This window comes from Vulpes lagopus, chromosome 5, assembly GCF_018345385.1.
Source record: "Vulpes lagopus strain Blue_001 chromosome 5, ASM1834538v1, whole genome shotgun sequence".
Classification (NCBI taxonomy): Eukaryota; Metazoa; Chordata; class Mammalia; order Carnivora; family Canidae; genus Vulpes; species Vulpes lagopus.
The window spans coordinates 57,693,814-57,708,951 of NC_054828.1; the positions used below are offsets into that span (position 1 = coordinate 57,693,814).

The 15,138-nt window shown below is 57.0% G+C and overlaps 2 protein-coding genes across 4 annotated transcripts in view; both read right to left on the reverse strand.

Annotated features, from left to right (window-relative positions):
- Nucleotides 1-3: 3 nt before the first annotated feature.
- LOC121491780 (vegetative cell wall protein gp1-like) lies at nucleotides 4-3,143 on the reverse strand. The gene is made up of 9 exons (XM_041756952.1): nucleotides 3,036-3,143; nucleotides 2,328-2,445; nucleotides 1,762-2,187; nucleotides 1,516-1,666; nucleotides 1,350-1,450; nucleotides 808-978; nucleotides 499-621; nucleotides 175-300; nucleotides 4-95 (listed from the first exon to the last, which is right to left on the reverse strand). Exons 1-9 carry the CDS (start codon nucleotides 3,141-3,143, stop codon nucleotides 4-6), a joined length of 1,416 nt encoding a protein of 471 aa, XP_041612886.1.
- Nucleotides 3,144-11,393: 8,250 nt separating this feature from the next.
- The window catches only part of MYRFL (myelin regulatory factor like), a 121,752-nt gene continuing 118,007 nt past the window's right edge, over nucleotides 11,394-15,138 (reverse strand). For 2 of the 3 annotated variants that reach the window (XM_041754293.1, XM_041754291.1), the window contains 3 exons: nucleotides 12,195-12,315; nucleotides 11,812-11,886; nucleotides 11,394-11,674 (listed from right to left, as the gene is read on the reverse strand). In XM_041754293.1, the coding sequence (XP_041610227.1) occupies nucleotides 11,588-11,674; nucleotides 11,812-11,886; nucleotides 12,195-12,315 (283 nt within the window). In that variant the 3' untranslated portion in view covers nucleotides 11,394-11,587. The remainder of the gene's footprint in view (nucleotides 11,675-11,811; nucleotides 11,887-12,194; nucleotides 12,316-15,138) is intronic. The other variant, XM_041754292.1, reaches the window with a different exon arrangement.

Consider the following 15,138-nt stretch of genomic DNA (forward strand, 5'->3'; position numbering starts at 1 on the left):
GGGTCAGTAGCACGGGGTCTGGGGCGTCAGCGGCATGGGGCACGGAGCCGCGGGGGTCAGCACCACAAGGCCTGGGGGGGTCAGCAGCACAAGGCCTGGGGGGTCAGCAGCACAGGACCTGGGGGGGGTCAGCAGCATGGGGCATGGAGCCCGCAAGGGGTCAACACACAGGGCCTGATGGGTTCAGCAGCAGCGGGCCCCGGGGGGTGAGCAGCACAGGGCATTGGGGGGTCAGCAGCACGGGATCTGGGGGGTCAGCAGCACGGGACCCGGGGTGGTCAGCAGCATGGGGCACGGAGCCTGCGGGGGGTCAGCAGCACAGGGCCTGGGGGGTCAACAGCAGGGGGCCTGGGGGGGGGCAGCAGCACCGGGCCTGGGGGTGTCAGCAGCATGGATTCTGGGGGAGTTCAGCAGCATTGGGCCTGGGGGGGTTAGCATCATGGGACATGGGGCCTGCGGGGAGTCAGCAGCACAAGGGCCTAGGGGGGTCAGAAGCACGGCTCCTGGGGGGATCAGCAGCTGGGGCCACGCAGGTGTCAGCACCACGGGGCCTGGGAGTGTCAGCAGCACGGGCCCGGGGGGCCAGCAGCACGAGACCCGGGGGTGTCAGCAGTACGGGGCCTGGGGAGGTCAGCAGCACGGGCCCGGGGGTGTCAGCAGCATGGGCCCGGGGGGGTCAGCAGCACAGGGCCTGGGGGGTTCAGCAGCATGGGGCCTGCGGGGGGTCAGCAGCACTGGGCCTGGGGGGGTCAACACCATGGGTCCTGGGAGGGTCAGCAGCACGGGACCCGGGGGTGTCAGCAGTACGGGGCCTGGGGGGGTCAGCAGCACGGGCCCGGGGGTTCAGCAGCACGGGCCTGGGGGGTTCAGCATCACAGGGCTTGTGGGGCGTCAGCAGCACGGGGCCTGGGGGCGTCAGCCGATGGGGCCCGGTGGGGTTCAACAGCACGCGGCCCGGGGGTGTCAGCAGTACGGGGCCTGGGGGGTCAGCAGCATGGACCCAGGGGGGTCAGCAGCACGGGCCCGGGGGGGTCAGCAGCACGGGGCCTGGGGGGTCAACAGCTCGGGGCCTGGGGGGTCAGCAGCACAGGGCCTGGGGGGGTCAGCAGCACAGGGCCTGGCAAGGTTAGCAGCTTGGGCCACTGGGGTGTCAGCAGCAGGGGGCCTGGGGGTTCAGCAGCACAGGGCCTGGGGGGGTCAGTAGCACAGGGCCTGGGGAGTCAGCAGCTCGGGGCCTAGGGGGTCAGCAGCACAAGGCCTGGGGGGGTCAGCAGCACAGGGCTTGGGAGGGGTCAGAGCTCGGGGCCTGTGGGGTCAGCTGCACAGGGCTCTGGCAGGGTCAGCTGCACGGTGCCTGCCGGGGGTCAGCAGCTCGGGGCCTAGGGAGGTCAGCTGCCTGGGGCCCGGGGGGTCAGCAGCCCGGGGTTCGGGGGGTTCAGCAGCACGGGGCCTGGGGAGTCAGCAGGTCTGGCCACGGGGGGTCAGTAGCAGCGGGCCCGGGAGGGTCAGCAGCACAGGGCCCGGTGGGGTTCTGCAGCCTGGGGCCCTTGGGGGGTCAGCAGCACGGGGCCTGGGGGGGTCAGCTGCATGGGGCCTGGGGGGGTCAGCAGCTTGGGCCATGGGAGTGTCAGCAGCTCGGGCCACGGGGGTGTCAGCAGCACAGGGCCTGGGGGGTTAGTAGCACAGGGCCTGGGTAGGATCAGCAGCACGGGGCCTGGGGGGGTCATCTGCATTGGGCCTGGGGGGTCTGCAGCACAGGGCCTGGGGGGTCAGCTGCATAGGGCCTGGGGTAGGTCAGCAGCTCGGGCCACGGGGGTGTCAGCTGCACAGGGCCCAGTAGGATCAGCAGAACGGGGCCTGGGTCAGCAGCTCTGGCCACGGAGGTCAGTAGCAGGGGGCCCAGGAGGGTCAGCAGCCCAGGGCCTGGGGGAGTCAGCAGCATGGGGTCCAGGGGGGTCAGCGGCACAGGGCCTGGGGGGGTCAGCTGCATGGGGCCCGGGGGGTCAGCAGCACAGGGCCTGGGTGGGTCAGCAGCCTGGGGCCTGTGGCAGGTCAGTAGCACAGGGCCTGGGGGGATCAGCAGCACAGGGCCTGGGGGGGTCAGCTGCATGGGGCCCGGGGTGGTCAGCAGCCCAGGGCCCGGGGGGGTCAGCAGCTGGGGCCACGGGGGTGTCAGCAGCACGGGGCCTGCGGGGGTAAGCAACATAGGGCCTGGGGGGGTCAGAAGCACGGCTCCTGGAGGGGTCAGCAGTTGGGGCCACGGGGGTGTCAGCAGCACGGGGCCTGTGGGGGTTCAGCAACACAGGGCCTGGGGTGTTCAGCAGCACGGGGCCTGCGCGGGGTCAGCAGCATGGGGCCTTGGGGGGTCAACTGCACGGGGCACGGGGGGGTCAGCTGCATGGGGCCCGGGGGGTTCAGCAGCACAGGGCCCGGGGGGGTCAGCAGCTGGGGCCACGGGGTTGTCAGCAGCACGGGGCCTGGGGGGGGTCCGCTTCATGGGTCCCGGTGGGATCAGCAGCACAGGGCCTGGGGGGGTCAGCAGCCTGGGGCCTGTGGGGGGTCAGCAGCACAGGGCCTGGGGGGGTCAGCTGCCTGGGGCCCGGGGGCTCAGCTGCATGGTGCCCGGGGGGGTCAGCAGCACAGGGCCTGGGGGGTGTCAACTGCACGGGGCACGGGGGGGTCAGCAGCACAGGGCCTGGGGGGGTCAGCAACCTGGGGCCTGTGGGGGGTCAGCAGCACAGGGCCTGGGGGGGTCAGCAACCTGGGGCCTGTGGGGGGTCAGCAGCACAGGGCCTGGGGGGGGTCAGCAACCTGGGGCCTGTGGGGGGTCAGCAGCGCAGGGCCTGGGGGGGTCAGCTGCACGGGGCCCTGGAGGGTCAGTAGTACAGGGCCCAGGAGGGTCAGCAGTACAGGGCCTTGGGGGGTCAGCAGCACCGGGCCTGGAGGGGGTAAGCACCTCGGGCCAGGGGGGGTGGGGGGGCAGCAGCCTAGGGCCCGCAGGGGGTCAGCAGCCTGGGTGGGGCCCCTGTCCACACCTTCCCGCCGTGGGCTGTGGCTTCGGGTCTCCTCTCCGCCTTCCCGGGGGCGCAGCGATCTGTCGGGTAACAGCCGCCCGCCGGCCCTCGCGCCGGGTTTTCGCGCATCGCTTAGTTTTCCTTCCAGAACCTCATTCACTGGGGCCGCGGGCGCACGTGGCCGCGGGCGCATCTGGCGCCGCGGGGACAGGCCGTATCCCGGGGCGCAAGGAGAGGCCCGCCTGCGACCTTTAGGCTCCGCGACAGAACCCAGCCTCCTGGGACGTGCTCCCCACGAAGTGCAACTGTCAGCGCCCCCCACCCCCATCCCAGCGGCATGACCCGGATCCAGGCGGACTGCTGGGAGGAGGAGGCAGAGCTGCCTTAGCGCAGGGTGGGAAGGGGCGCGGCTACTCCTGGGGGGGCGGGGGCGCCCGTCCTTCCGCGGCTGTCGGGGGCGGCAAGCCAGCGGTGCCAGCGGCTCAGAGGCAGCCCCCCCGCCCCCCTGGGCCGCAGTGGGAGCACGATGGCACCTGTCACGCCGCAGGGACGACGCCGCTGTGCACGGCAGGACGCCCCGGGCCCGCCCCGTGGACAGGCGACCTTTTATGCGGTTGTGCCGTGACTCCCGCAGCCCCAAGGCCGTGGCTCCGTGATGCGCGTGATGGCCCTGGGGCCCGACGGTGACGCGCCCGGGAACGCGATGCCGGAGGCTGGGAGGCCGTGCCCCGGTGACACTGTGAGCTGCCCACTGAGCTGGATGCGCAGGGCTCGTGTGTCGCCTGGGGGGCGCTGCCTCAGGCTTTCCTGTGCCCCCTGTGACCTGGGAGCTATCACTCCTGCGGCCCAACCAGGGTCCCTAGAGGGGCCGTCCCCGAGATGCTCGGAGCTCCTGCACTGCACCCCGACCCCAGGCCGCAGCCCCTCCCGCGGGTGCACCCCCACCTCCACCACCACAAGCTGTCCTCCTCCTGGGCCCAGCCCTGCCAGCCGGTCCCGGTGGCCCCCACTGAGCACCTGTTTGCTCAGACCCAGGCCAGCCACCCCGAGGGTCCCGGTGACCCTGATTCGGGGCAGAGAGCGACCCCGAAACCCGTTGCTCTTGCCAAATGCAAACTAATGAATAAAGCACATCTTGTCTCCTTCCGTGGGGCCTGCGTCACCACTGTTCTTCTCCGGGGGACCTGGGTCTGAGGCTCCCCGGGGGACCCAGGTCTGAGGCTCCCCGGATTCACAGAGGTTGCACGGTCTCTCTCCGCAGCTGCCCGAGGTTCTTGGTCACACCGCGTGGGAAGAAGGAAGAGCTGGAGCCAAGTGGCGGGCAGCGAGCAAGGTGTACTGAGCTGTCGCCGGGTGATGGCACAGAACTCTGAGGATGGGGGACCCCGGGAGGCTGCCACCCGGATTCCTAAGTCAAGAGGTTTGTACAGGCTCCTTGGCGGGCTGTTAGTCTGCTTACCCCTCCCTGTGCCTGTCACCCAGTCGGGTCACCTATGGATCACGTGGGAAAGGGTGCAGGGCTCCCTGTGAGGCTGGTTTCCTCTTAGGGTGGGGGGCCCCTTGCCCCTTCTTGACCTGCCTTCCAGCTGTCCTCGCCGGTATTGACTGACCGCTGGGCCCAGGTAGTCGGCCAAGCGAAAACCGGGGGTGCTAAGTTGCCAAAGAAGGGGCAAGCCTTCCTGGGAAGACTCCCCACCCGCTCCCCACGCTCCCCGCCACGAGCACCTGTGGAAGTGTCCTGCAGAAGGACAAGCTCTGGGCGGCGGGCGGGGTGAGCAGCAGCCCTGGGCAGACACTGCACGGGTGTCTCCGGCCACCAGGGCGGGCACCACCCCTGGCAATGACTCAGTCGCCGTCCTGAGGCCCGGCCTCCCCACCCATTGAGTCCCCGCCAGTCCTGAGTCACCCCCTGCCCCACCCAGTGGGGTTAGCTGTTCCCACGGTTCCCCTGAGTCTCCGGACGGAAAGGCTGGCTCCAGGGCTGAGCACAAGAAGGGGTGTCTCCTAGGGGCAGGGGTGCGCCTGCCGGGCAGAAAGTCCACAGGCGGCCTGGGTCAGGCGGGGCGCGGCATCCTGCCCTGGGCACCTCCCGGGCATGGCAGACCACAGACTTTCTCATCAGGGCCCGATCCGCAGGCAGCCCCTACCTTTTTTTAATTTTATTTTTTGTTTTATTTCTCTGTTTACAATAGGAACAGCTCCCAACACCAAGCCACGCGCACCGTCCCTGCAGGAACCCCATGGCTGGCGCGTGCCTTCCCGCTTGAAGCCTGCGCCTCTTCCCTTCCAGCCTCTTCCCCACGTGCCCGCGAAACCCCCTCCCCACGCCTTCCCTGCACACCCCCCACCTCCCGGCGAGGCCAGCTACTGCGCTCCTTGTCGTGGCGGTTGGTGGCTAGGTGGCCGTGTGGCGGGTGCACCGGTGCAGGAGGCCCCGGGAGGCACGGATCAGTGGCCTGCTCCTCGTGTCCCCCGAGCCTGGCACGTGGAAGGTCCCCCCAAATGTCTCGGCAGAAGAGCGAACGGTGCTCGGGGCTGAGCATGGAAGGTCAGAGGCCGCAGAGAGGTGACGGCTCCCTCCCGAAGTGGTGGCCCTCTGGCATCTTGGCATAATCTGGAATCGCTTCCCCACTGCAGATAATTCCAGAAACTACTCCTAAGAGCCCAGAAACGTCCACACCAACAAGGAAATGAGTCTTGGTCATTGCAGGGGAGGATAGGCCTCACTTCAGTGGAAAACCACAGCAGCCGAGTTCCTGTCCTAATGCTCCACGTTCGCACCTAATAGGAAACATTCACTAACTGCTTTACAATTAATCTGCAATTAATGCAGATTCTCACGCGGTTGTGCTTTCTAGAAAAAAAAAAAAAAAAACTCGAGCAGTGTAAATATAAACGATGGGCAACAGGTGGCAGCTCTCGGGTCCGAAATCCTGGAGGACGCAACAGGCCGGGCGATTTTCTAGTTTCTGTCGGAAGTCCTTTCGAGGTGGTTGTGTTTGGAGGAGGGTAATAACATCCGATTATTCCAAATAATAGCGATTAAGACACACACGGTGCACAACAATCCAAATCTGCATTACGGTGTGGCCTGGCCCGACCGCCGTTGGAGCTCCTTCAAGGAAGGAGGATTTCCAGCATCTTCTTTCCTCACTCCAGGCACGCCGATGGGGGCTGTGGCTCGCGGCCACCACCCGCGGCCCAGGGGGGTCACGGCCACCTGTTGCGGCCAACCCTCGGCTGTCACGCCAGCAGGACACCTGTGAGCCCGATGCTGCGCCCGGGTGACATGGGGCCGGTGCTGGAGCCGGGCCCCCGACTGTCCTGCTGGGGCTCCAGCTCTCTCTCCGGGTCCCCTGCGGCCAGACGGGCGGTGCGACAGCGGCAGCGGGTGGGCCCCGGACCCCAGGGCCAGGCACCTGGAGGCACCGGCTCGGGTCGGGGTGCCCTCCGGGGAGTGGGGCTGCCGTCGGGGCTCCCGGCGATGCCACAGGTGCCACCGACCACGCTTGTCCTCCTTGGTCAGACGCGAGACTCCGTGGCCGTGTCCTTGAAGGACAGGCCAAGTGGCCCCTGCCCTGAGCGGGGAGGCGGGTGGCACCAAGGGCCCGGGACCCAGGTCTCGGGCCCTCCGCGGGGAGCCAAGTGGCCCCCAATAATCCCACACATTTCCAGGGCAGGTGAGTGTAGACCCCACTCCCAGGCCAGGCCCAGCCAACGCCTGTTGGGGCATCAGCACCTGAGCAGGGGTGTCCTGCCAAGGCCGAGGAGCGGGGAGGGGGAGGGAGAGGACAGTGGCCCCTCGGGATAAGTGAGCCCGGGGCTCCCGCATGAAGATGAAGCCCGAGGCCTGAGCCCACGGACACAGGGACAGGGCCTTGGGAGGTAATGAGGGGCCAGAACAGGGGAGCCCCACGGTGGCATTAGTGGCCTCTGAAAATGAGGCACTGGAGCACTTGTCCCTGCCTCCCCCGCACCCTCTCTCCACCTGCGCGCACCCATCCAAGACCACGGTGGGGAGGGCACGGCAGCACAGAGGTGGGGCTCTGGGCTGGAGACCCCAGCACCGTGACACCGAGGCCATGGCCACCCGTCTGAGGTCTGAGTGAGGGTGTCCCTCGGGGGGAAGGGGTCACATGGAGGCCCAGAAGACCGCCCCCTCTCGTCCTTGCTTGGCCCCTCTGTGCCTCGTTTTCCTTATGTGAGGGGGGAGCAGAGCGGCCCCCGCCAGCCCCCAGGCCACGGTGAGAGGCCAGCCAGGGAGGCCGCCCAAGGCCTCGGTCAACTGCTGACAAAATGGCTTTTGGGCACTTCCATGGGACATCCTCAAAGACGTGTAGCCGGGAACCTGCCTCGGAAGTGGGAATCCAGAAATCCTTTAGGCAAAGGAAGTAAAAATAAAAATGGGAAGAGAGGTAGGTTAGGGGCTCTACATTTTATTTTTCTTCCAAACGCCGCAGGGTTGAGCTCATGCCTGCAGATTTTTAAGTGAATTTTTATGATTTGGTTGTCCCAAAATCTTGATGGGTTTCTTTATTAGATCTCATAAAATCATTGCAATTCTACTTGTTTAGGTTACATGATTGCCTTATGTTTTATATAGTGTTTTCTGTGACAGTTGGGGGCAGCTAATTAAATTGACATGCAAAATCCGGCGAATAATTGGCAAAGCAATTACTGTGTTTCATATACTGTGACTAAGAGCTAAATGACCCGACGTTAAACTGTATTTCTTTTTCAGGACCAAGCCGACCCTGTGGTATTCCAAGTGGCACCTGGTGCCAGCAGCTGATACTTAATAGCCCCGCTCTTACAGACTTCTTTTCTGACTTTTAAAAAATACCTAATTTTTTAAATTTTGGAGCAGGTTTAGATTTATAGAAAACCTGTGAAGCTAGTACACAGGGTTCTCATAAACTCCCCACCCAGCCCCCCCTATTGTTAACCTCCGTCACAATAAATGAACTGACGTTGATTCATTTTAATTAACTGAAAATCCTTCCTTTTTTTCAGTTTTTGTGTGTTCCCCGTGTTGGCTGCAGGCTCCCATTTGGGTACCACGGCGCCGTTAGCCGCCCCGCGTCTCTAAGCTCCTCCTGGCTTTGACGGGTTGCCAGACGTTACCTGCTGTTGATAACCCTGGGGATTTTAAGGAGTCTTGCTCAGGCATTTATTTTGTAGAATGTCACTCTGTTTGGGTTTGTCTGATGTCTTGCTCATGATTAGACTGAGCTTATAACCTTGGGGAGACAGATGTGTGGACATTCCTTAAATCTGGACATCCTCCTGCCGCGAGTCTAGACGATTCTCTGGCATAAAGTCTTCTGGCCTGAAGCTGCAGGGTCCCCAGTGGACACCTCACCGCTGGAGAAGGGCTTCAAATCCAAAGAGCATCTTCCAGCAGTTTCTTCTCCCAGTGGCCTTAGCTGATCCCAGGACACCACGGATCACTACCGGTCTGTTTGCTGTGTTGAACCCCGTCTTTCTGAAGACTTCCGACATGGTCTCTGGGAACACGTCCTGGTGTTGTGTTGTGGTAGGAAAAAGACTTTCCGTTTCCTAATAGGATGTGATCTGAAAACAGCACTTAGTTGAGAGAAAGCCTCTTTGGTGATGTTACTGAACCCCATTTGGTCCCTGAACCCCCGTGTGATGCTGAGGACAAGCGCACGGATGCAAGCATGGGGTCTGTGCACCTGCGGCCCACAAGCACGCCGCTCCTGGTGGGAGAGTCGACGTCACAGAGTGTGTCCCACACCAAGCACGTGGGACGCTATTACAGCATGAAATGGGAAATGAAGTCTCGAGACGCAGGTCATGCCTGGACAGGCTGATACTACCCCTGAGGCCAAGCAAGGCTGAATTTGAATCCAGAAAGTGGCAGGAATCCTGAAATACTCCCAAGAATTAACTACCTCACTTCATTTTCTTTTTATCTTTTTTTAAAAGATTTTGTTTTATTTATTTATGGGAGACACGGAGACACAGAGAGAGAGAGAGAGAGAGAGAGAGAGAGAGAGAGGCAGAGACCCAGGCAGAGGGAGAAGCAGGCCCCATGCAGGGATCCCAACGTGGGACTCGATCCCAGGACCGTGGGGTCACGCCCTGGGCTGAAGGCAGATGCTAAACTGGTGAGCCCCCCAGGGATCCCCCCTTATTTCATTTTCTACAAAGGCTTTGCTCTTCATAAAAGGGAGAACGATTTTCCAAATACAGAAAAAATATAAACATTGTGTAACACACACACAGATGCTCTATCCACAGCTTGGTTTTTATAGTTCACAAACATGCCTTGGTGTAAGTGTGAGTGTTCAGTGACTCAATCCCTTTATAATCCCATTGTAAGCTTTATATTGATTCTGTTACTTGCATATAACAATAATAGCTTATACTTATTTACAGCCTATCTGTGCTTTACATATTTTATCTCATTTAATTCTATCTGTCTAGACACTCACTATCCTCTACCTTAAAAGAGGAAACTAAAGGGATCCCTGGATGGCTCAGCGGTTGAGCATCTGCCTTTGGCTCAGGTCGTGACTCCAGGGTCCCAGGATCGAGTCCCACGTCGGGCTCCCTGCATGGAGCCTGCTTCTCCCTCTGCCTGTGTCTCTGCCTCTCTGTGTGTCTCTCATGAATAAATAAATAAAATCTTAAAAAAAAAAAGAGGAAATTAAAACTTTGAGAAGTATCCTGCCTGGGGTTACACAGATAAAGTCAGGATTTGAACTCAAGACACAGGCTGTTTGGACCTAAAGTCCACTCCCACGTATTATTACTACTGATTATCACTGTCAGGGTAAAAAACCCAAATACTCTCATCTCCTCATTGACTCACAGGCCAACAGTAAGATGAGGGAAGGCCAGCCAGTCCTCAGCCTTGTCACCTGGAGCTAGAGCTGGAATGGCTCAAATCTCCAGGTCCTAAATACAGTGTATTAATAGAAAATTTGAGGTATATGAACGGCCAAGGATTGCCACTGTAAAGATAGTTTGTTACAGTTCCCAAGAGAAGGGGATATGCCACATGTTGGGGGGCACCAGGGTCAGTTGGGAAGCAGAGGAAGAGGAACGAGCGCGGGCAAGAGCCTTCACTTTTTTTTTCTTTTAAGAATTTTATTCACTTGACAGAGAGAAAGAGCCCAAGCAGGGGAAGTGGCAGTCAGAGGGAGAAGCTGACTCCCCACCAAGCAGGAAGCTGAATGCAGGGCTCCATCCCAGGACCCTGGGATCATGACCTGAGCCAAAGGCAGACGCTGAGCCAACTGAGCCACCCAGGCACCCTTTAATGTGGTTTCTATCAGAAGAAACAGGTGAGGCAGGGTGAACAGGCTTGGGATTGGCTCATTTGAATAATTCCAGCAGGCTCTGGGATATAGGAGCCGTGCCCAGTTGTCTGGTACCTGGCCCTGATGTGGGTAGGGCAGGCGGGGTGTGAGAGCCTGACAAAGGAGGCGGGTTGCAGTGTGGACTCTGAATTGGTTGGTTTGTATGTGAAAAGCACTCATGGGCAAGTCGTTTGCTATCTCTAGGAATTGGCTGACCCTAGGAGGTAGAGTCCCACTAGGGTCCGCATGACCCCAAAATGTCAAAACATCAGAATACAGAAGAGAAAAGGCATGGTTGATAGCCTCCAGCTGGAGGATATCTGGCTGCTCTAAGTTGGGGAAGGCATACAAATGTACCCACAAGCCAGACAGAAGTATCCAAAAGCTAATTCAGCTGTAAGCCACGGAAATGGGTACTAATGCTCTATGAGAGAAGCCCTGCATATATAGAGGAAAAACAAAACAAAAAACAAAAACGATGGCAACGCAAGATTAAATGCAACTATCCGGGCCTAGAATATTTGGTTATCTTAAAAGACTTGTCACAAGTTAGTGCTTCACTAAGAAAACTTAGTGCCCATCAAGCCTTACAGGATATACTTGCAACTATTTCTCCTAAATCCAATTCATTAGCAAGCTATGCTCTGTACTCCAGTGTATATTGTTTTCTCTCCCTCCCTCCCTCCCTCCTCCGTCCCTCCCTCCCTCCCTCCCTCTCTTCCACTCCTTGTCTCCCACAAACACATAGCAATAGTTTGTGTCAATGTGAGCTCAGCTATCACACACCGCTCATCCGTCCCCCTTAACACAGCCCGTATCACACGCTCGAGAGTCTGTGTTGAGTGGATCCAAGCTGACGTGGCTGAGGTGGACCTTTTTATTTTTTCTCAAAAGCTACAGTGAGAAACACATAAGACAGATAAAGTTTGACCTGCCTCTTTGACCTCATAGATTCCTTAATACCAGAAGCAGTATTTTTAAGCCCAACGGTGCTGTCGACTCCAAGAAATGTTTTTCTCCTAGTCACGGTAAAATCAAAGACCACATTATCTCAAGTTGCAGCAAACACTTTATTCTCCTCATTAATGGCTCGAAACTGCTGGGAGCCGAAGCCTGAAAAAGTCCTATGGCAAGAAACGTGAATATTTTACAAAGAGAAGAAAGAAATTGCAAGAGGTGATGCCTCTGTTGCCTGTATTTCCGAGTATTTTCCTTTGGTGAAGTCCTCAACCAAACTTGAATAAATTAGACACAGTGCCGGTAGAAGTAAAAGAAGTAATCTGTAAAGAATATCCCAGCAAAATAAGGATCCGTGGAACAGTCAGCTAAATCCTGTGAGAACAGAAGAAAAAAAGAATGATTAATATAAGAATTAGCCAAAGTAATTGATTGATTGATTGAACGTCTATTTCTTTCTCCCTGGAAAGAAAAAGGCAAAAAAAAAAAAAAAAAAAAAAAAGCAAGCTTACCGGTGCAGCTACACGGAAATGGTACATGCTATCAAAGAATGGGGCTACGGGGAGGCTCCAAATGTGCTGATAGCCCTAAATAATGAATGACAGAGAGATCCATTTCATAACCACATTTTATACTCCATTGGAAAGAACATAGCCTGAGAAAGCATCTCCTTGACTCCCCCAGGAAAGGTATCTGGGGCAACAGCTTCTGAGCAGAGTTGCTAAAACAGTCTGCGGCCTCAGAAGGACACGCAGGAGACAGCGAGCCAAGCCCCGTGACGAGGATCAGCCAGCAAGGGGAGAGCACGTGCCTCATGGCATCCCTCTGTAGGCAACAGAGGCTGAGCCACAAATCTAGACACACTTCTTCGGGACTAAGGGTTGGAAAACATTACCTGTGTCATCTCCTGGGAGACCTCTTGGAGGCTCTGTGTCCCTCTGGCTCCCCTCTGACCATGGAAACATAGATTTCCAAGGGTGAACTTGCACTGGAAGACTATCAGTGGCTCTGTTGTGCTTCAAGAGACAAAGGGCAGAAAGGGCAAAGGGAAAGCAGTTACCAGCACCACTGGGCTACACTTTGCTAAAAAGAGGTACGAATGGGACGGTAACTTGGAAACCCACTCAGTTTCACGTAGGCGTCTTATGCCACAAGGCTCATGGATGCCAGCATCCCTGTTCCCACCTCCTTGTTCCAGCAAGGAACTCAGTCTCGGGAGGTTACTGTTACAGTCTCAGTGTTCGTGATCCCCTCCTCCGAAGTCATATGCTAAAATCCCAACCTCCGACGTGATGTGTTGGGAGCTAGGGCCTATGGGCAGTGCTTGACGCGGAGCTCTCTTGAGTGGGATAACCACTCTTCTACCAAGGACCTCAGTGCTCTCTCGTTCCTGTGCCAGGTATCCACAGTGAGAAGATGGCCTTCTGTGACACGGGAAGCAGGCCCTCACCAGACACCAAATCTGCCAGTACCCCCGTGTGGGACTTCCCAACATCCAGAACGTTGGAAAGTAAACGTCTGTGGAGGCGCTCAGTCTATGGTGTTTCTGTTACAGAGCCTGAACCGATCAAAACAACCTGAGGTAGCATATGACGGTCTCTAAGACAATCTCATGACTGAAATCATCCCGGCAGTGGAAGTTCCTATCACCGTAGATCTTAAAATCTTTTTGGGGGCACCTGGGTGACTCAATCAGTTGAGTGTCCAACTCTTGGTTTGAGCTCAGGTTTGTGAGATCAAGCCCCGCATCATCGGGCTCCTTGCTTAGCAAGCAGTCCGCTTGAGATTCTCTCTCTCCCTCTCCCTCTGCCCCTCCTCCTGCTTATGCTCTCTCTCTAAATAAATAGATCATACCTATTTTATAAATAAATATATAAAATCATTTTTGGAGATATCCCTCTTCTTTTCATGGGCAACTGAACTTGCATCTACCTGAAGTTTCCAGGATTTCAGATCCTACAAACCCCTGATCTGAGTACATCCTGTTTGAAGCAGCAAGGTAAACAAACGGGAAGGGATTTGGGGGTGAGCCCCGTTAGAATTTACCTACCATCACGGCTCTCAGAGTGGAAGGCCTGCCCGAAAGAATGATTCTCCTCTGGAGGGCAGCCCATTAATTATCATCAAGAGGATGAGATCCATCTGTCTTTGGAAATGATCCTTTTGCACAAGTGGGACAACTTACAATCTCAGCTGAGTATGTGTGTTATTTTTAAATCACCCATATTAGAAAAATGGTTCTTAAGCTAAAAAGCCTGATGTAGTGGCTCCTAATGGTCTTTTGCCATTTCAGGGGATACCCCCATTTCAGCTTATTTCCCTCACCAAAGCTAGGAATGAATGAGGAAATGCTACTCCAGGCTACTCAGGGATGCTAGAAGATAGTCCATTTGGCTCTTGCTCTGCATGAAGCGTGATGAGTTCCGTGTCATGAAATACTCGCTGCTTGAAACAAACCTTTCCAAGGCAAGCAGTTGGGTTGAGTATCATTAACTCATCGTAGAAGCAAAGTCGATGAGAGGAGGAGTATGAAGCCTGAGTGAAACAGAGGAAGGGACAGAGCAGCAGAAATGGATGGGGGAGGAATGCCAGAGCAGGGAAGCAGAGGGGCGAGCGGAGGACAGAGGAAAAGGAGGGAGAGCGAGAAGCAAACCGGGAGAAGAGAGGAAAAGTGCAGGGGGAGAAAAAGAGAGACTATAATCAAGAGACACAAAATAAAACCCATCTATCACCCCAGTGAGTAGCTCACTGCATAATTTGAGTGAAGAGGGTCCAAGTCTTTTTTTAAAAAAATATTTTATTTATTTATTCATGATAGAAAGAGAGAGAGAGAGAGAGAGGCAGAGACCCAGGCAGAGGGAGAAGCAGGCTCCATGCCGGGAACCCAATGTGGGACTCGATCCCTGGACTCCAGGATCGCGCCCTGGGCCAAAAGCAGGCACCAAACCGCTGAGCCACCCAGGGATCCCCCCACCTTTTAAAAAATATTTTATGGGTCCAAGTCTTAAAGTACTGTAATCATTTTAAATATTTGGTAAGAATAGATTAAATTAGAGCTTTGCGATCTTGAGGGAAAGGTAGTCATAATAAAAGCTGCCATTTATGAAGCGCCTACTATGTGTCAGGAAGGGGCAATGTCCTTACATCTCTCATTTCATCGGGAAGACCGGAGAGTGACAGTTTAAAGGATGGGCCGAGCTTGAAACCCAGCTCTACGGCTTGCTAGCTGTGAGTTTTGGGACAAGTCTATTGGACCTCTCCAAGTGTTCCCATCTGAAAAATATAAACTAGAAAAGAAAAACCAAACTCGGGGGGTTATTGTGAGGATTATACGATCCGCTATTAAAGTGGAGAGTGTCTGGCATATGCTCTGTGCGCAGCAAATGGTAGTTATGGGTTTCACTATTAGCAAGTGATTTCCCACAGCAGCTCTACTTCTTATGTTATTAGTTCAAACTCATTTTATAGATTAAAAAGAGCTCAGAGAGGAGAAGTGGTTTCTCCAAAAGGTTATAAGATTAGTAAGTGGCAGAGACAAAATTTGAACCTTGGTCTGCCCAACTCCAAACTCTGACTCCGTGAACTCCCCTGGGGAGGGGGTGGTGGTATCTGCATTAGCACTGCTTCCAGGAGCTCAGGAAAATGGGCAAGTTTCCCCCCTGCCCTAGGGGGTATACTATTCCTCTTGCTCCCACCCCAATTCAAAGGGACACATTCAGGGGTATCCTGGAGCTGGTGAGTGTCAAACCCAAGGTCACCCCCATCTCACAGGTGAATGTGAAGCCTAGAAGAAGCCTTTCCATTCCACGGAGGGAGGCTGGAGGACTTGGACCATCCTT